Below are 23,053 nucleotides of genomic sequence, written 5' to 3' on the forward strand. Positions count from 1 at the left end.
GATGCGCTCGAGAATATATTATCTTTTGTCTCCAAATTGCTCGGATCACACAAAAAAAGGCATAACGCACTGGTTAAGCGAAGTACCTGATCACATTACTGCAGCCACTGGGTACATAATCGGTGATAAGCCGGTTGAAGCTGTTTTATTATAAGAGAAAAATACTCTAGCTGATAAGTCGGCTAATAAGTTCAAGCGAACAAGCCCGAGAGCTTTAGAGCCAAGCTAGTATCACGTTCTTTTATGCTCGCTTTTAGGCCCTGTTTGGTTTCCATAAGTCAGGTGACTTATTAAGTCAGGTGACTGAAAACCAGTGACTTATAAGTCATGCATGTTTGGTTGTAGATGACTTATAAGCTCAATAAAGGTGTGGGCCTCACGCGAAAAAGGGTGACTTATAAGTTTTAAGCAGGGGTGACTTATAAGTTGGTGGTGTTTGGCAAAATAAGTCACGTTTTTCACTTTTTAACTTATAAGTAGGTGACTTATTTGGAACCAAACTTAGCATTTACCTCTACGAGTACTTACTACCAAGAATAACGAATTACAATTAAGTGCACTCCTACAGTCCTACTCCTAAGTCATCAACAACAACCACAGGACCAAAGCAGAGAGAATGTGGGTGTTCTTTCAGTCGTCCGGTGCGGTGCCAGTACAATCATTATCCTTCTGGTGCAGAATTTCCTCCTTGATAGGAGGAGGTTTTTAAAACAAAAAAAAAACTCTAATTGTTTTGAACAAAAGGAAAAGGACCTGCTTCCACAGCTACCGCGCCTGTGAATCATCGCTTTCTGATGTCCTGTCCGAGGAAGGTGCGCCTAACACACCCTCCGGATGGTTAACTAATGATCTTCCGTGGATCTTTGCTGAGTGGCCTGTTTTGTAGTCTTCTAATTGTTTGTTTAACACACCCTCCTCCAGACCTTCTGTTTTACCTCATTTCTAAGTAGAGAGCCACCCCAAACTTCTCTGAACATGTTCTTCTATCGTGTTGGTTCCTGCTAGCATCTGACTTGGTGCAGGTTTCATCGATCACAAAGACGAACTTCTGGGGGCTCAGACATGATGGCATCAGGCACCATTACACTCGCTAGTACTACGCTCCCAATCATTGCTTAAGTGCCCAGCGAGGGAATTTGCGATACCTACGGCCGTCGACCCGTCGTTAGGTGGGCTTGTCACTACTCGCTTGTCAGCGTGGATTAACGAAGCCACTTTATTTCTTGAAAAGTTTCATGGCAATTCCCGGCAAGGGCCCTCGTTTTCACATGGCACACTGATGCGTAGTACTCCCTCCATCCCTAAATATCTATCTTTTTTTATTTCCGAGAAATAATTTTGATTAATTTTATATAAAAAATATTAATATTTATGGTGTATAATTGATATCATTAGATATATCTTTGAATCTAGATTTTTAATAAATTTATTTAGAAGATACAAATATTGCACGTATTTTCTATAAATCCAATAAACTTGTGATACGGAAATACAAAACGACAAATAATAAGGGACGAAAGGTGTACTTGCTTGCCTGTAGTGTAGTTGCTATTGCGTACATGCAAGTACAGCTCCATCGGCTGTTTAGGGTAGTACTAGGCCGTCCCCAACGCACCAAGGTGGCGTGCTGCCCCATATGCCACGTTCCATCTAGCACTCTAAGGCAAGTTTGTTTGTCTGAATTCTGGAAAAATCTGGATGATTTGAAGGAATGCTGGATGAATTTATAAAAAAAATATTATTTTGAATAAAAAATCAGATTTAAAGGCACACCAAAGAGGCCTAAGTCACATGGTTTGATAGCTCCGTAGGGTGTCAGGTATGCCTGCAGAAGCTACGCTCTCCTCGGGTGACAAAAGGTGAAGGCAGCAGATGGAGCGAGCGTTGTGGCAAGGAGGCACACTACTCTGACATCACTTTTTCAGCACAAGTTCAGTCCGGGATGGAAAAGCTGCATGCACTTGCCAGCACCACGTTCAGTAGAAATTGTAGTCTGCGTTGAGGATTAAAAAAATCTTAGTTGTCTCGGTCTACGTGGCTCCGTACTTTTCAGTGAGGTGTCACGTTCGTTTGGCTGATAAGCCATGACTGAAAATATTATTAACTAATTTATTGTGAGAGAAAAATATTATTCGTTGACTAAAAAAATACATCTTGGAAGCCTAACAAACCGCACGAATACTCATGACCTCCTGCGTTGGGCGTGCCCTAACTCTGATGGTATTGCACGCATCACGTGATCAAAGTACCAGGTAGTGTTGCTTGCTACACTTAAAGCTCCGCTTTTACGTTTCAGAAGTAAGTTTACAAGGAAGTGCTAGTAACGTCAGAACGACTGCAGCTGGATAAAAAGGTATCAGCACTCAAACAGAAAGTTGCTTGGAGATCTGGCTGGCTTGTGTTGAATGTTTAAGCCAGCCAGAGAGAAAGCGGCCATAGTGCTCCCCCTAATGAAAGACCGTCCGGAAGCTTTGCTCAAGCATGGCCACACGACCCACACTGCCACATCACAGCAGGTTGAAACAAGTTTAGCTTTAGCGAGGTACTGCCAAGGTTTGTGTACTCATGAATAGGCGAGGCGATTGTCCGCGCTCGCCATGTAGTCGTAGCCACTCGGCCCACTCCTATCGTTGGTGATCACTTGAACAGACAACGCGCGCTAGAGACGAGTACTCCCTCCGTCCCAAAATAAGTGACGTTCTCGTTTCACGAGAAATGACTACCGACAATTATATATTAAAATATATAAATATTTATGCTAAGTAATTAGTATCATCGAAAAGATCTTTTTGTCTAGTTTTTTAACAAACTTATTTGAAGATATAAATATTGCACGTATTTTCTATAAATCGAGTCAAACTTGTGGCACGAAAACCCAAAACGTCGTTTATTTTGGGACGGAGGGAGTAGTGCCGATGCGTACCCACGGGCCACGGGCACCTCGGCGCGTCTTGAAATCTGGATCGGGCGCGATTGGCGTGTCAGCCGCCCCGACCCCGACGGCCCGCGCGCCGCGGACGCGGAGCATGGCTCTCTATCGGGAGATTTAACTTTTTTACATGATAAAGAATGGCACGTTCTCAAATAGCATCTTAATGGTCGCCGCTACAGTAAAGACGAAAAACGTATACAAAAATATCATTTTTGCTCACGTGGCACGCCAGTCCTCGCGTCAGCAGAGATCAGCATGCGGGCGTCAAATGTCTCTCCTGCCCCTGCTCGAACGCACAGTCGCCATGGCCATGGCCCGTATCCGTGCCATCTCCGCCCCAACCTCGTGCACCACGGCGTCCGCCTCATCCTCCTCTCCGACCGACGCACCTTGCCCGAGCCAGAGACCGCCGGAGCAGCCCCGGAGTCGGGCCATCGCCGCTGCCACCGCGTGCGCGCGTAGCCAGCCGGTTGCGTGCGCACCGGCTGCCATGGTCGCGAGCCTCGAGCTCGGCCACCGCCGTTCCCTCTGCTGCACGCGCTTGTGGGCAGACCCGAGCGCGCCTCTAGCTTCGCTGCTTAGCCGCCTTGCCATGGCGCACGCTCGCCTAAACCCGCGCCGCCGGGAACCACCGCGACCCTGTCGTTGCTGACATGCACGTCCGCAAGCAGCTGACACGCGCGGTTGGAGCCCTGCGACCCACCTCCGCCTGCCCTAAGGCTGCTAGCAGCAGCTCCATCGCGCGCTGATGACACTCACCACCGCTACAGCACGTCGGAGCGCTTCCAGCGCTGGGCCGCCTTGGCCACCTCCGGCCGAGCCACCCCTAAGCATGGGTGGGTCAGCGTTGGACGTCCCGCGCCACGGCTGCACATCCCGCGCCACCGGCGAGGCCTTCGCCATCAAGTCCGTGGACCGGTCGCAGCTGGCCGATGACCTCGACCGTGAGCTTGCGGAGCTGGAGCCGAAGCTGGCGCAGCTTGCCGGCGCGGGCAACCCCGGCGTGGTGCAGACGCACACGGTGTACGAGGACGAGGCGTGGACCCACACGAGTGATGGACCTGTGCACAGGCCCGGACCTGCTCGAGTGGTTGGGCCTCCGCCGCGGGGCGCCCGTGTCGGAGCCCCTGACAGCCGCCATCGTGGAGCAGGTCGCGCAGGCGCTCGTGCTCTACCACTGTCGCGGGGTCGCCCACCTTCCCGGCAGGGTTCACGCGCAGCGCCGTGGCCACATCCATGTGGGCCGAGTCTGACTGCTCCCGGTGGCTGGACGCGCAGCCGCGCGGCTCCGTGCTCTACATTTCCTTCAGCAGCTATGCGCACGTGACCAAGCAGGAGCTGCACGAGATCGCTAGCGGCGTGTTGGCCAGCGGCGCTCGCTTCCTATGGGTGATGTGCCCGGACATCGTTAGCTCCGACGACCCGGACCCGCTGTCTGAGGGGTTCACCGGCGCCGCGGCGGGGCGTGGGCTCGTGGTCCCGTGGTGCTGCCAGGTGGAGGTGCTCTCCCACGCTGCCGTCGGTGGCTTCCTCACGCACTACGGCTAGAACTCCATCCTAGAGAGCGCGTGGGCGGGCGTGCCCATGCTGTGCTTCCCGCTGCTCACGGACCAGATCACCAACCGGTGCCTCATCGTGCGGGAGTGGCGCGCCGGCGTGTCCATCGGGGACCGCGGCGCGGTGTGCGCCGACGAGGTGAAGGCACGGATCGAAGGGGTGATGGGCGGGGAAGACGTCGTCAAGCTCAGGGAGCAGGTGAAGAAGTTGAGGGGCACACTCGAGGTTGTCGTGGCGCCCGGTGGCTCGTCGCGGCGCAGCTTCGATGAGTTCGTGGACGAGCTCAAGCACTGGTGCGGAGGCAGCCACTGATCTGAAGCTCGCTGGGCACGAGCTGCCGCGTTCTGGGCTGCGAGCGCGGGCACCGCCAGGGCATGAGCTGCCGAGGCACGGTGCGAGCACGCGCACCGTCGCCCGGGCCAGGGCGCGGGCAACAGCGCGCCACCACTTGGCCGGAGCACCGCCGCCGCCGAGCATGAGGTGCCGCGTTGCAGGTGCCTCGGGCTACCAACGTGGCCAACGCTGGGCGCGCGAGTTGCTGCGGCCGCCAGGAGCACGGGACGAAAATGCCAGCTGCGTGGGTGGAGAGAAAAAGGGCAGGAGGGACATTTCACACGCCCCGTTGACTCGAATCCATGCTGGCATGAAGAGCTGGTGTGCCACGCAAGCAAAAGTGGTAAATTTGTAGCTGTTTTCTCTCTGTGCTGGTGAAAATGTATTGGACATCCGTTGAAGTGCTATTTGAGGAGGTGCCATTTGTTATAATGGTAAAAAGTTAAGGTCGTGTTTGGTTCCTACAGTGTCTTCTTAAATTCCTGTCACATCAAATGTTTGGACACATGCATAGAGTATTAAATATAGACTAATTACAAAACTAATTGCACAACTTGTGACTAATTTGCGAGACGAATCTTTTAAATCTAATTAGTCCATGATTTGACAACGTGGTCCTACAGTAAACATGTGCTAATGACAGATTAATTAGGTTTAAAAAATCGTCTCGCAAATTAGCCTCCATCTATGTAATTGATTTTATAATTAATTTATATTTAATACTTCTTATTAATATTTAGACGTTTGATGTGACATGAATTTTAAGAGGACGACTTAAAAAACCAAACACCCCCTAAATCTCCCCTCTCGGTCTCGTCCCTGCACCTGGCAGGGCAGATCACGGAAAAGTGGCGTACGTGACGCGGGGGACGGGACGGGGCCTCCAGTGCGGGCGGTGCCGAGCGCTCTCTCCCTCTCCAGGCAGGCCTGAAAAAGTTGCGTTGGGTGGGGTGTGCCCGTGCCGCCGAGGCCGAGCGGTGGGTTTGGGTGCGGGGATGCGGGGAGCGGTGGGGTGGACAGTGTGGACTCACCTCTCGCGCTTTTCCCTCATCGCATTCTGCACCCGACCACCAACCGCGCGCGATCGCCCCACCGGCGCGGCAGCGGGGATCGTGTTGCGAATTGCGAGGGAGCAGCTGGGGCCTGCTGGGCCCGCCGGGTGGCGTCCGCGCGGCCCCTCCACGTCAGTTGGCTTTTCCTGAAGGCCCATTGGAACAGGGCCCCCGTCGCTCGGCCAGGGGCTCCACGCGGACTCCTCTCGCAGTCTAGCTTTTTTTCCCCCTCGTTGAAAAGTTAAAAAGCAAAAGTATATATTGAGCGACCCAGGTCCCCACCGCGTTTATACCGATGGATTTGGAAAATGGTGATTGGCATTTGGCAACAGTTACGCAGGGAAAAGATGAACCCTGTGATCACAAAACATCGTTGAATGGAACTGAATTCATAAGGATGCATTTGCGTGGGCAAAAGCTTATACCAGATAGATTGTCGTAGCATGGTACGTTTGCGACTATCTGCAACCAAATATGATTTGAACCTACTACATGTCAATTGTCAAAGCCAAACGCGTTGTAAATATAATTAGCTTTTTCTATACTAAATAAATATACTTAATTTTCCATGGCCAATTTTTTGAAACATTCAAGCCGCGAAACCATACCTTAAATAAACCGGGCTTAATAATGGCAAAATTGGTCATCAACCAAACAGGTGTCGCCGGGGTGTCAGAATCTGATGGGCTTAACTATACTGTACTGCATGTCTACACATGGCCAACCGCCGGGCTGAAACGCAACTGCGGCAACCTTTTTATGCGGACGCGCAGCAGCTGCGATCCGTGCGCCTCTCTCTTTCCTCTGACTTCGCTGCCTGCCTGCCTCCTCGTCCGTCTCGCCCGGTCCTCTCACTCGACGAAGACTCCTCTCGCTTCGCTTCGCTTCCAAGTTCACCCCAATGGCGACGCAACCGCTTACATCACCGCGCCGCGCGCCAAGCGCTTGAGCGAGAAGACCGAGACCGAGAGCACCCACCAACCGCGCGCCTTCGCGGCGGCGCATGGCGGCGCCGGGGCTGGACCAGGTCATGGCGTTCCTCACCGACCACGGCTTCGCCGGCGCGGCCTCCGCGCTCCGTGACGATGTCCTTGCACGCACCGCCGCTGGGGACGGAAGCCACGACGCCGCATTAGATCCCCATCTCCCGCCGCTCCGGATGCCCGCCTCCGCCGGCGGTGCCGGCGGTGGCTCGCCGGCGCCCGCGAGCCCCGGTTCCAGCTCCGGCTCGGCGTCCTCGTCAGCTTTCGTCAGCATGCGCTCCACGCCGTCAGGTACCCAAGGGCACGAGGCGTTTTTGTCGCTAGCTTTAAACCCTCTTCTGCTTGCTTTCCGTGGGCGTATCACATAATCCCGATCTGTGCGCCGATATTTCCGCGGCTATGGCTTCGGGGGCCAATTCGGCGCTGATGGTTGGATTAGCGCTTGTGTTTTTTTTCTGCGGATATGAACTCTATAACATAATCGATCTTCGATTTCGTAGGAGAGTTGTTAAACCTCTCCGCCACTTTAATTTCCGTCTCTGCGCTTGGTTCAGTGTTTAGTGCCGAATTTCTGCACAGTTTTACCAATTCTAAACGAAAATCCCTTATTGTTTTTACCGATTATAGGGCTGTTGAATCCGTATGGGCTGTGGTCGCCGCGGCATTCGCAGTCGGACGCGTCTTCATCGGAGATGGAGTTTGGTACAGCGCGCCAGTACGACACCACCGACCTCTTCTTCCAAGAGGACTGGCTCTACGACGATCACCTCTTCCCGAGCAAGCTGGACGTTGAGGATGACGAAGGCAAAGAGGACGGACAAGTTTGTACTGGACGCTCACCATGGCTCAGAGCAGGTAAAAATTGGCAAGCTTGGTGCAGGCCATAACCACCGTCATGAACACATCGGTGGTGACCGATGTGAGGGTTGCGCTGAGGTGTACACATGCTCATCGCCACTCTGTGGTTGCTGTGGAGGGGGAACTCAAGAATGACGAGCTTGATGTGGCGAGGAGCTCAAGCTCCACCGTGTATGGGAGATATCAAATCATGGATGACCAGACGGAGATACTGGATGATTGTGCGCAGGATGGGTTTCAATTGAAGCAGAGTGGAGATATTATGTTTGAATGCGGTAGGCCAAGGGATCCTGGACGAGGAGATGATGATTCAGAGCTGAGTGTTGTGGAGAAGGAGCTTCAAATGCTCAGTTCATTTGATACTGATGCTGTTGTGAGTAAGTACTTCTCAAGCCTACCACTAGAGTTCATCTCCACCTAGTAGCACTCCTTATTATTTATTTGGTTATTTGAGTGGGGGGGGGGGGGGGGGGGGGGGGGGGGTAGCTGCTGAATTTTGGTAGCAGCACAGTATATAGTTTGTCCATTATAACCCACTTTATGGCCAAAGATAATGTGAATTTATTTATTGAATTTAATGTAGGTGAAAAAGAGGAATAAATAATAACAATGAAGAAGTTAGATTTTGCGGAGTTGCCTTGTGAAAGCTAAATCTCTGTTGCAATTTGGTTGATGTGTAGTTTATACTAGGCGCTAGTAACATTTTTATGTAATATTTACAGTTCCTCAGTATGGTTACCATTTTATGATTATGTTTCTCATGGATTATCTCTCGAAATTCTAAAGAAGCAGAGTTTGTCTATGCTGGTAAATGATGTTCTGCGTTTTAGAAGCCTAACTTTTGTTAAACAACTGCTATATACAATCAGGGCCTTAAAAACACACATTTCAAATATGATGGTCTTGCTTTAACGTATTTGCAATGTATCCAGGTCCAACCTACTATTTGGTCAATCGTATTAAATAATGTTAGTCCATCTTTATATTTGTGAGTAATTTAGTATCAGTTGTCCATTTGTCCTGTTCCTTGTTAGAGGCTATCTTTTGCTTATGCGCTGGTCTAATTCTCTTCATGTATTTCATAGATCATGGTGTACATGATTTCACGGACAATGGTGAGCTCAATGGCAGCTGTGACAAAAATCTGAAAAGCAACATTGATAAAGAATATCCGAAAGATCATAGGATACAGCCATTCCCTGAAAGTGGTGATCCTGATGAAGCATATGAGTTTCAAAATGTTGGATTATTAAATGCAGATGTTCAGCGTTCTACTGCTCTTAAAGCTGAGGAAGATACGGAGACAAATATTGATCTTGCTCTCTCTGATTTTCACCGAGAATATGAGGTATTTGAATTGAGAATTATCCACCGCAAGAACAGGTTCACAATCTCTTTTTTACTTTGAATTCTCTTTGTTAAATTGTATGTTGGTTGATCCATTTTCGTACTTATATAATATAGGCATCAACTGCAGGACCGGCTTTGAAGAAAACAAGGATTTTCCTATTGTCTTAAATTCAGTTGTTGCTGGAAGGTATTATATCACTGAATATCTAGGCTCGGCTGCATTCAGCAAGGTTGTGCAAGCACATGATCTTCAGACAGGAATGGATGTTTGCCTTAAAATAATTAAAAATGATAAGGATTTCTTCGACCAGAGCTTGGATGAGATAAAACTTCTGAAGTTCGTGAACAAACATGATCCACTAGACGAGCACCATGTATTGCGCCTCTATGACTACTTCTACCATCAGGTATATGCCTAATAAGAGAGACTACTGGCTAAGTTACTCCCTTTGATTCAACTTGTTTGGATCCTAACTTCCTAGGAAGGCATCTCAAAGGACATAGTCCAGGTGACTAGTTCTTGAGCAATATTGCAATTATCTTAAAAAGGATCAACTGAAATATTATACCAGTGTGCTTTAATTGCTTCATACATATACGGTGGCAGATTTTAGTGGGATTTTTCAATTCTCATGACCTTGCATGGTGCTGATAGCGAGCAAATATTGGCAGGAACACCTTTTTATTGTCACTGAACTACTGCGAGCAAATCTATATGAGTTTCAGAAATATAATCAGGAATCTGGTGGCGAGGTGTATTTTACTTTGCCTAGTATACAGGTATGTTCTCCGTCCTTCACTGAGTGTTACTAAGTTTAATTCAGAAAGTTACAAAGTTCTAGCAATTTGAAAGTTTGCCTTTGTTGTAGGTTATAGCTCGGCAATGTTTAGAGGCCTTGGTTTACTTGCACCGTTTGAGGCTCATTCATTGTGACCTAAAGCCAGAAAATATTCTTATCAAGAGCTACAGTAGATGTGAAATTAAAGTCATTGATCTGGGAAGTAGTTGCTTCTTGACAGACAACTTATGCCTCTATGTCCAATCACGCTCATATCGAGCTCCTGAGGTCATTCTGGGCCTACCTTATGATCAGAGGATTGACATTTGGTCTCTTGGTTGCATCCTTTCTGAACTGTACACTGGTGAAGTAAGTATGTTTTATTTACTTGAAATGCTTGGCGGCTTTAGGACTGCAACAAACTGGTTTTAGTATTATTTTGGCAAAATTTTGAGGCCTGTTTTCTTGTATGAATGCAATACCAACATATAACTCCAACCAGAATTAGAAATTAATCTTTTTTATTAATGTTGTTAGCACATGTGAGCTGGAGAGTTGTGGAATTGGGTGTTTCGGTGCTTCTTTTCGTTGGAATTACAGCTTCTGTCCTTTACATGCTACAGGTATTATTTCCTAACGAGCCTGTGTCCATGATGCTTGCTCAAATGATTGGGATTATCGGCCCAATTGACATGGAAATGCTAGAATTGGGACAGGAGACACATAAGTATTTCACTGATGATTATGACCTTTTTACCAAGAATGAGGTAAGATTCTTTTTTCATACCTCCTCACCTGCCTATGGTATGGCTAAATGAGTATTCTTGAATCGAAAAATCTATTGCACGAGTTGTTTCTGATTGTTTCCCTCGCCTTCATAATTTTCGTTGCACGTTAACCCAAGCTTAACCAATTTTTAGTTTTGAGTACACTACAGAATTATATTTATGCGGCTTCTTACTCACTTGATACGTTAAAGACATGACTTTATGGCCTTGTCAGTTTATTAGTTCGAATCAAGATGACCTAAGTTTTTCTTTTTAATTTGAATTTCACTATGTGTGCATGTCCAGCACTGTTGGTTGTAGAACAGTAAACCCTAACACATCCAATCTTTGCCTTTTTGTATCCAGGAGACAGATCAGCTAGAGTATTTGATCCCAGAGAAATCCTCCATGCGACGACACTTACAATGTCCTGATTCAAAATTTGTCGATTTTCTGTCTTATCTGTTGCAAATTAACCCCAGGAAAAGACCTACAGCTGATGAAGCACTACAGCATCCATGGCTTTCTTCTGTGTACTAATGAGAGGCCATCCGGTGCTTTCTTCACATATAAGGATGAGTTTGTCTCCTAATTTGGAGCCCTCATAAAGTTATTGAAAAATATCGATTTTCTTGGAGTTTCTCTTAATTAACGTCAATCATTACTCTTTTCCTTCATTTGTAGAAGAGCCCTCCTTTTGTGGGTGCAGGATTCTTCTTTTTTGTGTCTTCAGGGTAATTCTTGGTGTGAACCCCTGATCTGTGAGTGATTCATGAGTGTATGTAAATATCAGAAAATTTTCCGCGGTGTATCTGTACAGTTGAAAGCCCACTCTTGTACTCTATCTGATCCGTTAATGATAACAAGAGAAAATATTGTCCAATGTTTCATCATTGTTGTCTCTATCGTTGATGTATCCAGTGTCACTTAATTTGTAGTATCCAATGTCACTTAATTTGTAGTATTAGATTTTCAAGTAAACGATGGACGGTACGATGGACGGTTTTAGATCTAAACCGCTCACGATGTTATTTGATTGGGCGTGGCTAGCGTCTGGACGTCCGGAACAGATGCCAGCGTCCGAATGCTGGACGCCTACTTGCTCCATTTCACGTGCGCACACGGGAACCTTTGCGCCTCCCACCGGAACGCCCACGCCCCCATGCACGCGGGGCCATGCGCCCTTTGCCTCCATCCCCCTCCGCTCAGCGCCTCACGCATGCACGACGCCATAGCAGCTCCCGTTTCACGCGTCCGGGACCGCCCGTGCCCCAACCCCCTTCGCTTCCCATGCTGCATGCACTGGTGCCCTGCTAGTAGGTGGGTCCCCTTGCAACATGTGCACCACCAGATCTACTTGTGCAACATCTAGATGAAACACTTGCGACATGTCCAAACCAGCCGAAACACTTGCAACATATGTCTGAAACACTTGCAAACATCTGAAAACACTTGAAAAACACGTGTGTTGTCATTGCAAAACATATGCAACATCCAGATAAAACGCTTGCAACATACGTACGAAACACCTAAAACATACTCTCGCAACATGTATGTATATGCAACATCCAGATTTACTTTTGCAGCGTCTAGATAAAACACTTGAAACATACATTTGAAACACTTGAAAACATACGCTTGCAATATATGCAACATCTTAGATATACTTATGCAACATCCAGATGAAACACTTGAAACATAAGTCTGAAACGCCTGAAACACTTGAAACATGCGCGTCATCGGCAAACACGACCTAATTGGTGGGGAACTGTGGTAGCCAACAAGCTCGGGCCAGGCGGACGTCAGCCCAGCGTGGGACCTCCCTTCCTGCTGTGGTGTCTTCGGCTGGCCGCATGAGACAACGTCTCGGCGGGCAACAACCTCCTACTGGTGGCGTCGGGTTGATAGTGGCCCGGTGACTGCTGCGGCCACGACGGCCGAGGTGGAGTAGTAGGGCACGGCGTGGGCGGCGATGGGGTGCGGCGTGGTGGGTGGAAGGGCACGGCACGACTAGGGCAGAGTGGGGCGGGAGGATGCACGGTGACACCGCGACAACCGATGCGAGTGCGAGTGGGGAAATTTTCGGAAGATGGAAAGGGAGGTAGAGGTGAGCACGCCTGTAGCCCTGTCCGCTGCATAGGCCTATGAAGACAGACAGGACAGGACAGACGCGTGCGTCTAAGCATTTGCGTATTTGATTTTCTTATTTTCTGATGAGGATGGGACCAGCGGTGATGGCAGATCGTCATATCCTATCTTCTGAGGTAATACAAGTTAATAAAATAAAATGGCTAAAATCTGACAATGTGCCGTGTGCCTGACTACCCTGTGAATTCTCTCTCTCTTTTTGTTTAGGAGAACCCTGTGAATTCCTGCGTCCCTGACTCCTGATCCTGAGCAAAATCATCCAGCTCGCGCAAGCCCAATGGACCAAGTGCACACACTGGTCGGTCGGATGCCGCCCCCTTGCCCTGACTTGATTTGGGCCTTTGGCCTTTCGCCCTTTGCTGGCGTGAGCGTGACGTCGCCACCGACGGCAAAAATCTCCTATCCATCACTCGTTCTCTCCCCTAGTCCCCTGCGGCCCTGCCGCGCCACTGCCACTCCCGCTCTCACGCGGCCACACGCCGACACCCAATGCCGCCCACTACAGCCGCGGCCGCGGCCACGGTGCTCCCACCCCCTTCTCACCGCAGGATCCCCGCCGCGAAATCCGTCTGGTTGAACCCCAACCTGCCCACCTCCCACCCCCTCTACCAGCGCCACAAGTCCGCCACCGAGCTCCAACAACGGCAGCACGAGGACCGTACGATCGACGTCCCCGCCCTCGTGACCGCCCTCTCCGCCGCGCGGACGGCTCCTGACCTGGCCGCCGTGCTCGCTCCGCACCGACCCGTCTCCGCGCGCCTCCTCGGTGCGCTCCTCTCTCCGCCTCACCGACCCGCGCCGCGGCGTCGCGCTGCTCGACCTCCTCGCGCCGGACCTCCCCGGCCCCGCGCTCCTCATCCCCTATAACCTACTCCTCCGCTCTGCCTGCCGCGCTGGCGAGATCCGCCTCGCCTCCGGCCTCCTCCTCGAGATGCGGGAGAGGGGCGTGACCCCCGACGCGTTCTCCTACTCCACCCTCCTCGCCGCGCTCACCCGCGCGGGCCACCTCGACCACGCGCTCACCTTCCTGCCGCTCATGGAGGACGACGCCGTGGCTCCAGGACCTGATCCTCTTCTCCAACCTCATCCACCTCGCCCTCCGTGGCGGTGACGCGCCCAAGGCGCTGGCGCTCTTCTCCCGGCTGCGCGCCGCGGGGATCAGGCCCGACCTCAAGGCGTACAACGCCGCCGTCGCCGCCTACTGCAAGTCCGACCTTCTCCGCGACGCCAAGCGGCTGCTGTTCCACGACATGCCAGCCGACGGCGTCGCGCCCGACGCGGAGACCTACTCCCCCATCCTCGCCGCGCTGGTGCGAAGGGGGCGGCACCTCGCGGCCGTGTCGCTGTTCTCGCACATGCGCGCCGTGGCGCGCGTCAAGCCGGACCTTTCGGTGTTCAACATCATCCTCAACGCGTACGGGCAGCTGGACCTCGCGCGTGAGGCGGACCGGCTGTTCTGGTCCATGCGCCGGGCAGGCGTGCCGCCAAGCGTGGTGACCTACAATACCATGCTCCGTGTGTACGGCGATGCCGGGCTGTTCGGCGAGGCGGTTCACCTGTTCGATCTCATGCGCAGCGCTTCCGATGGCAATGCTGGCGCTGGTAGCGGCGTCAAACCGAACGTGGTGACGTACAACACCATGATTGCCATCTACGGCAAGTCGCTGGAGGACGAGAAAGCCGGGAGGTTGGTGCAGGACATGCAGGCCATTGGCGTCCAGCCCGATGCCATCACTTACTCCACTATCCTGTCCATATGGGTGAAGGCCGGGAAGCTCGACCGCGCTGCCAAGCTGTTTGAGAAGCTGAGGGAAGCGGGCACGGAGATCGACCCAGTGCTGTACCAGACAATGGTAGTGGCGTATGAGCGTGCCGGGCTTGTCTCACAGGCCAAGCGTTTGTTGCGCGATCTGAAAGAGCCGGAGGGCATCCCCAAGGAGACAGCCATCAAAATCTTGGCGAGTGCCGGTCGTCTGGAAGAGGCCGCATGGCTGTTCCGTCGTGCGGCCAAGACCGGCGAGATCAGGGACTCATCGGTGCACAGAGCAATGATAGACTTGTACGCGAAGAACCGAAGGCACTGGAATGTGATCGAGGTGTTTGATGAAATGAGGAAATTAGGGCCAGTTACCAGACTCGGAGACGATTGCCACCGCGATGAATGCTTATGGCAAGCTGAAGGATTTCGACAAGGCCGCGGCGCTGTACCAGGCGATGAGGGAGGAAGGCTGTGTGTTCTCAGACCGGGTGCACTTTCAGATGATTAGCCTCCTTGGTGCTCATCAGGACTTCGAGGCGCTGGAACTGCTGGTTGGCGAGCTAAGCCATGACCCAAGCATCGAACAAGAGGGAGCGTTTATCTTGCTGCCGGCGTCTATGAGAGAGCATACAAGATTGATAAGGCATCCCAGATTTAAGCCAGATAAGAAGTTGCAACGAATTCGATGTCCAGAATATCAAATATAAAGGCTCCTGTTCCATAACTTGTCCAGCGTTAATCTGGCGATATGTTTCAATGCGGGCTGTTGCTGGGAAGGTTTCTCTTGGGTAAAAGTGACGATGTTCGAGGAAAACTCTGTTCAGTGAGACTATGTTTCAATAAAATAACAAAGACCACTGACTTATGGTTGTTGCCATTGGTAAGGTTCAAACAAGCTATCTGCGCCAATTATTGTGCTTACTGATTATATTAATGATTACATACCGGATGGTTAGATTCACAATGAATACGTTAATGGTGCCATTTTAACGGGACGGCAGGACATTGGTTCTCAAGGTGTAAACTTGACATCGCTGAGCCATGAACTATTCATTAGACTATCATAACTGTCAACAATCAAATTTTACAACTGAAGCTGATATACAACAGTTAATTGATATAAAATACTCCACTACACAGATACAAATCTGACGTCATGCTAGATTACAATCTTCTTATCTTCGGATGTGACAACTCCATATAAACAGTGACTCGGTTTTATCAGGAACCCTAAATGAATATTGATAATAATGTACAGGTGCTCTCCCTTAAGGGGCTTATAGCATAGTAGGCACTACAGCCTTCATCAAAATGATTCCATTGTGTGGTAGCAAAACTTACACAGCCTAATTAGTTTGGGGGATCCCATGCTTTTGGAACCATTCTGGCATATGAAACCTTTCATGCAATACAGGTCTGACATCTTTCTGGCAGGAAAGATGCTTCAGGAGTGGAAATATAACCGTCATGAGCTGAAATGTTTAATCAAGAAAAAATCAGTGCAATTTTTGAGGCTAGAAGTTCAGGTCATGCAAAACTTGTGCTCATCGTCAGTTACCTGGTCATCAGAATGTTGTCCAGCTGAAAATGGAACACAAGGTATTCCATTCAAAGGCTGAAGAATGAAACTGAACGGATTGTTGTCGACAATGACCATCCTGCCGAAATCTTTTGACACGCAAGAAAGATCTTTCACATGTTCTCTGTATTCCCTGCAATTATGCAACCCATTGATATCAGACCATTGGCAAACAAGTATGGTGTGAATCAGTCAGGCAGGAAGAGAAAAGCATCAAGAAACAAGTGTATTATGAATTTATGATTGAATAACTCGGTGAATCAGCACAAACATGCATGCTAAAGGAAACATCCATAGTTGTACACAGGCAACGACGATAGATCAAGACACCCAATAAAAATCCACATTGAATATACTGTTGAAGTTCTGGAGTGCAGATACTCTGAGAATACTTGGTAAACAAGATAAAATGAACGCTAAAATCTAACACTAGCATTCGATGTGTACAATATGAACATCATTATTGATTGCTGTCTACAAGCATTGGCTATGATCTGATTTTCCCCCACTTAATAGAGATGCTGGAATGCTAACTAAGTTTGCAGACATTCCAATAAGGTAACAGGTCTCAACAGTCAACACAAGAATATGAAGCAACAACACAGTGGTGGTACAACATGATTTGTATAGAGAAGGTAATGTAACTTACGTGGTAACAGTTGATGGGCGATAGAGACGAAGTCTGAATCTATTGTGAACATCTATTCGGTCAACTAAAGGTCTAGCATAACCTGAGGAGAAGCATGGATAAGTTAAGTGAGGAAATGCATTAAAATTGATTGGGCTCGTATTGTTATGAAAAATAACAGCAGCAAACATACCTTCTAAACCTGCTGTAAAAAGAATAAGATCTGCAAATTCACTAGTTTTCTGCAAGAACTCATGCAAACCAGGGCGCTCAAAAACAGTCACATGATTCACCTTCTGTTTTCCTTCAACATCCTTTAAAGTTTGCAAAAGCAAAAGCTCATTTATCAGTCGTGATTCAAATTATTATAAACAAAGTGACATATAGCAAAGATACAAGTTTGGTACCTTATCAGACGAAATACATTCCATATCAAAGCAATGTAATCCTGCTTCAACAGCTTGTGTGCGCACAATAGCAGGAAGACTAGATGATTCATATGCAGAAACTAAAGTCTCATCCAAGTCAAGCACTACCTGAACAGACAACCGTAATGTTGTCAGAATATTCGATGGGTAAACACAAGAGAAAATGTTCAAGCTGACTTCATTTCAAGGCAATTAAGTAGTAATGCTTAGCCACAATATAACTTCCAGTTTTCAGTTTTGGCTTCATTTATGTGAAGCTATAAGCTTCTTTGCCGAGCCAAACTATTAGAAATCCAACTATGAGCATACCTTACAGTATAACAGCCCATGTACTGAATCATCTATAATCAGCTGATAAGATACTATGTCATAATCCAGCTACAATCAAGATGTTCAACAATGATGGCAGGTTATCTAGTCACCTACACACTAATGACAGGGAACCAGTATCCTGGAATTATTTCCCACAGCTTGACTAGAAGATCAGCGGAAACATATTGCCACCAGTTCAGAGAGGAGATAATGCAATCGTAACTCCGTACTACTAAAACAAGCAAGCCCTTATTTTGCAATTGCAGCGCAGCTAATTGCCCATGCTAATAAGTCATGATGACAACTTCTAACACACAATCCTCAGGGAAGGGCGGAGGGCCTGCGACATAGTCGAAATACTGTACAAACAAAAATCAACTGAACTACCTGAACTAAGCCACCAAACCTCGATTAACCTTAAATCAGCCACTTCACCTAATCCCAATCACCCCCAAATACCGAAGCATCATCCAATTTGATCAACATGCAATTCCCACCGTCTCAAGTCCACTATGCTATTTGATTGAAATCCATATACTCCACAAAGGCGTCCATTTTCCCCCCAGCCCCGGACATCAAAAGCTCCACCGAATCGAATTAAAAAACCGAATCTTCGTACTGTGAGGCGGCCCAGGGGCTCAGGCGCAGGTGTCGGGGCAGGCGCCGCGTCAGCTGGGATCTCGGAGCGGAGCGGCATGAAGGCCACCTCCGGCGACGGCTCCGAGGCCGCGGTCCCGGAGAGGAGCGGGTAGCGGAAGCCGACGAAGGACAGGAGCTGGGCACAGGAGGGCGTGCCCCGGAGGATCTGGAGCAGGACCTGGAGGAGGAAGCCGATCCACCCCACCACCGCCCGCCACGCCTGCGACGCCGCCTTCCCCCGCTGCTGCTGCTGCACCGCCGCCGCCGCGGTCGGCGAGTACACCTCCGCCGCCGCCATGGGAATCGGCGACGAGCTGTCGCGACACGTGGGTGGGGATTGCCGGTCCGGGAGGCTGGAGACGGGGAGGATGGAGGGAAGGCGAGGCCGGCGGCAACCGGAGCCCGGAGGAGGAGGTGGTGGTGGTCGGTCTCCGCGCCCGCGCCCGTGTACGTGGTGTTTTTTGTGGGCGGGTGAGCTTAGCGGAATAGGGTATTGGTGATAGGTGTAGATTCAGGGGTCCCCACATGTCAGGGATAGTACAGCTGGACTGGCGAGTTTGCCGCGAGTGGTAATTATCGTACGCGCACCACGCAGTTTTCAGTTTTTCTTGCACATTTCAGTATTTCCCCTTTTTTTTTTATCATTTCCGGATTTCGCTATTTCTAGTACTACAGGCTTGATGTTCGTTCAGTCTGTGTTAATTCTCTACGTATTTCTCTTTGCTGCGATGGGAACATCAATGGTGGTACAGTGATGTTGACTCACATTAGTACAGCTTACACATATGTTGTAGAACTCAACTGGGTTTCTTTGATTTGGGTACCACCATACGCTAAACTTTCAAACCGCTTGGATTGACATAGTCTTTGCTGGACTAATTGCATACTAGAGAAAGGTTTTTAGTCAATCCTAAGCACTGTCATTATTATAGCAATATATAGACTACAGAGTACTTGCTTGAAAAATCATCTCTGTAACCATAAAGTGTGAGAAATGATCATCATTGCAATTGCAACCAAACCAAGTACAAAAAATTATATGTCACAGCACAATATTCCTTCCGGCCTGCTCTAAACACGCCATGCTCTGAACCAAAGGCATTGCTTTTTCTCAGCATTTCTTTTCTTGGTGATCATACCAAAGTACCTTTGATCCCCTTTGTGTTCCAACAACAACGAAAAACAAGTGTGGGCCATGCTTCATATATATTACTTGAATAGTGGTTTGGTAACAGGCAGGCACGGAGGCACCCAGGTGTACCTAACCAAAGCCGGGTAGGCAGAGACAGGACCTCATCTAGCTGGGTTCAACCGTTCAAGTAATATCCAACACACCACGTGTTCTCGTAGAAGGAAAACAATACAGAAATGCCCCTCTGCGAGGAGTAAACATCGTGACAAGTCTCGATCAAATTACTACACTATATGGTCCATGATATTCGTTATGTGATCCTCCCTCTGTTTAACGAAGAATGCAACTATAGGTTGCGTGTTGGTAAAAGTAGTCCATGTATGACTAAATTTTTAGTAAATACTATTCGTATTTATGACTCTAAATTAATTTATTATGAAAATACATTTCATAATTAATCTAATGATATTTATTTAATATCATAAATATTAATATTTTTTATCTATGATTAGTTAAACTTAAGATTCTAAAACGTGACATTGTACTTAGAATTGAATTTTTAACTGGACGGATGGAGTATTGTCATCAATCATGCCTTGCAGAGACGTGTTCGTGAAGGAGTTACGGTGAGATTTTTTAATAATAATATAAAAAATAATTTCTGAACTGATTATGGTCCATCAACCAATTAGTTATAATTTGTCATATTCTTTTTTTTTTTGTCAATGATTCAGTTATCGCTGTAATTTAATGAACCCAGAACTACTGAACACGACCCTTGCTACCATAGAAAAATAGCAATCGTGTACTGCAGCTCGCCATGGGCCCTGATCGTTTGTCTTATAATCCGTACTTTTCAACTTGTTTTTTTATTCGGAACAGTGTTTTTCTCTCACAGCAAATCAACCAAAACAGTGTTTTGGTTTGTTTTTTCAGCGAAGCGAACGGGTCATACGCTGAGTATTGGATAAGGTAGAAACAGGAAGAATCTGAATTGCTTAATTTGAGGCAAAGATTCTTTGCTCTGATAGTGATAGTAGATTTGTAGTTGCAGAAGACAACTTTCATAAATTCTCATTTAGCCTTTTAAAAAAATGCATGTCATCCACTAGACGTGCCCCGCTTGTATACGTTCTCTGACGGGAAGCAGTTGGAGGATGTCACGCCCTGGATCAGTCCAAAAGCTCCTCAGGATTGGTATAGAAAAAAAACTCTTCGGGATTGGCCTCAGGCCTCAGCTTGGCCATTGGCTGATTTGGCTCTACCACTAGCATCCACTTATCTCGTGACGGGACAGGAATAAACGAAGAACTCTGACCTTTGGATTAAACAGCAGAACTCTCCCCTTGGATTATACGAGTACCCAGTGGTCCGCGTTAAAAAAAATACACTGCTAGTCAGTTTTTAACAAATAGCGGGCTATAGGCATTTAACGGCAGTATTTTTCTATGGCTAAAATCAAGCTATATATAGCGGGTTAATAGAGTTGTACTCAACACGAGTACAAATAGTGTTACACTGTCTAGCGGTAGTTATAGCCAGCTATTTGTTACCTAGGTTTTTAACTCTCTAGCTTTTTTCGTGGAAAGAAGCCAAAATACCGACACAAACCAGAGAAGTCACCTTCGGTTGGCTTCACCTTCACAGACAAAGAACGTCTTCATTCTCTACATTCATTCCTAAAGCTGTTTGGTAAGGCTTCGGGTCTATTTGGTTTAGTTGTGAACCGTAGATAAGCTGTTGTGAATGGCGAAAAAGTTATTATAAGCTATGTACTATGTACTATAAAAATAATAAGTTATTTAGTTGAAACAAGTATAAAATCTATCCTACTTTCTCTTCCTTAGAACAATTGTGAAACAGCTCTTTATTCTATCCATTTTGAAAAGCAGGAAGCAGGTCCAAGGCGATTCCAAAGTTGTACTACACAAAAACAGTTGCTTCTGAAAAACAGCTTCAGGTTTCACCGGTTTTGTTGGTTTTTTTTAGCAGTAGAAGCACTTTCAGAAACTCAATCAAATACAACCTTCGTCTCGAGTTGTGGGAAGTCAAAGCTGGCGTCACTCTAAATCCAAAGCAGATGCAACAAATAAACTTTACCACTGGATTCATACTAAAAAAAATGTACTACTAACGAATAAGAGCTCAAGGTAGAAAACGCTTTGTTATCCTCTAGTTCTCCAAATTCAACGTGCTGGGAAGCATAATAGCAGGACAATTTCACAGATCACACACCAGCGGCAGTTGTTCGAACTTGACACCACAAAAGCCTTCAATTTGGGAATTCCCTCTTGATTTACAACTCGAAAACCACTCTAAATAAAACTTTGCTAAACGTCCTTGTTAAGCCAAAGTTGAAGCTTTTGTCCTAACTCTTCAAGCTGCAATCATAGGCGCAAACCGGAGAAAACCTCCTCTATCTCTAAGTTTGGACAAAAATATGACCTCTAGCTAGATCTCCTACATTGTCCTTTACTGACCACCCCTTGTCCCACCAAGTTATCCTTAGTCATTTGACCCCCGATCTCTTCAAGACTGATAATCGATCTTCAAATGTAGAGGCCACAAACAAAAACTATGCTCATCCCAAAGATGTTCAATACACAAGTTCAAAGCTACAAGGAAGCAGAGTCTCGTTAATATAGATGGCCATTCAGGCCGCCTGGCCCGACACAACACGCTAGGCCGGGCCGAACCGGGCTTCGTGCCAAGCCCAGGCACGACCTATCGGACCTTTTTTCGTGCGAGGCTTGCCCGAAAACCACACCACATCCAACGGGTCAGGCCAGCCCGAGGCCTTTTGTGTAGAAGTTGGAGCTCCAACACACGTGGAGTGAGGTAGATACATGCGCATCCAAACAAGTCCTAGAGGTCCTAAGTTCCCTTGAAAAAAAAGGAAAACATAGGTCCTAAATTGCTAAGTCTGGCATGTGTTATGTCTTTATTAATGCATTCGAGCTCAAAACTGTGGCATTTGCTTCACTAAACTGCTCTTTTGCTTTTTACATATTGTTGATCGCACACACCAGTGGCAGACCCAGGAATTGAACCGAGCCTAGGCAGAGTCAAAGGGAGTTTTCTTTTTCATCTTAGTATAGAACATTGTTACAACCACAGACCACGAATATGATCATATATATGAATGCCAGCCTTTTTTTCATGACCGTACATACCTAAGCACATTTTTGTTAAGAAGAAAAAAGTTATAATAATGCATGATCTTAGTAAATATAAGCTTATTAAGATCAACGCGGTCTCTGCAAGACTAGTATCATAGTATGGACCCTAAACCCCTTCTGACATTCGACCTGTTCGCTGATTGATTTCTGAGCTGATTTGGACTGGCTGGTGCTGGTTTGGTGTGAGAGAAAAATACTGTTGGCTGGCTGGTTTGGGCTGGCTGAAACCAACAAGCGAACAGGCTAATTATACATCGTGCTAGCGTCCGGCCGATGGTGGTGATGCATGTTGGTTATTTGGTCTCAGGAAATTCCATCAAATGATCTAGAGTTCGTTTAATTTGCACTCTATAAGGATAGCTATTAATTTGCTGCATAATCCAAACCTATCTAGTTTTGGATAGTGTGTACTAGGCTAAGAAAATATGAGGTTATCCGTAATATAACACATCCAAGAGCCATAAAGCAGAAGCATGAGATACATTAGAGGTTTGACTGCGGCAGCGGTAGTAGTATTACTAGAAAGTGATATGTGCCAGCTAGCGTCGTGCGTTCGGTCACATAGCAGCCGCTCAGCTCAGGCTCAATTTGTTTGACGAGCGTTCAATTTTTCTGCAACAGCGATTGTAGAATACCAT

At 47.8% G+C, this 23,053-nt stretch overlaps 1 protein-coding gene and 3 pseudogenes across 1 annotated transcript; 3 read left to right on the top strand and 1 right to left on the bottom strand.

The window, feature by feature from the left end:
- The first annotated feature begins 3,764 nt into the window (after positions 1–3,764).
- On the top strand, positions 3,765–4,801 carry LOC136455306 (UDP-glycosyltransferase 86A1-like; annotated as a pseudogene).
- A 1,740-nt stretch (positions 4,802–6,541) lies between these two features.
- LOC136453491 (uncharacterized) lies at positions 6,542–11,514 on the top strand (annotated as a pseudogene).
- A 1,195-nt stretch (positions 11,515–12,709) lies between these two features.
- On the top strand, positions 12,710–15,310 carry LOC136455307 (pentatricopeptide repeat-containing protein At5g39980, chloroplastic-like; annotated as a pseudogene).
- A 243-nt stretch (positions 15,311–15,553) lies between these two features.
- Positions 15,554–18,592, bottom strand: LOC136453492 (uncharacterized). Its single transcript, XM_066454053.1, has 6 exons — positions 18,085–18,592; positions 17,133–17,261; positions 16,919–17,039; positions 16,747–16,828; positions 16,077–16,230; positions 15,554–15,990 (listed from the first exon to the last, which is right to left on the bottom strand). The coding sequence occupies exons 1-6, from the start codon at positions 18,400–18,402 to the stop codon at positions 15,865–15,867; spliced, it is 930 nt and encodes a 309-aa protein (XP_066310150.1). The 5' UTR covers positions 18,403–18,592; the 3' UTR covers positions 15,554–15,864.
- Between the last annotated feature and the right edge of the window lie 4,461 nt (positions 18,593–23,053).

The sequence above is a fragment of the Miscanthus floridulus genome, chromosome 5, assembly GCF_019320115.1.
Source record: "Miscanthus floridulus cultivar M001 chromosome 5, ASM1932011v1, whole genome shotgun sequence".
In the NCBI taxonomy this organism is placed as follows: Eukaryota; Viridiplantae; Streptophyta; class Magnoliopsida; order Poales; family Poaceae; genus Miscanthus; species Miscanthus floridulus.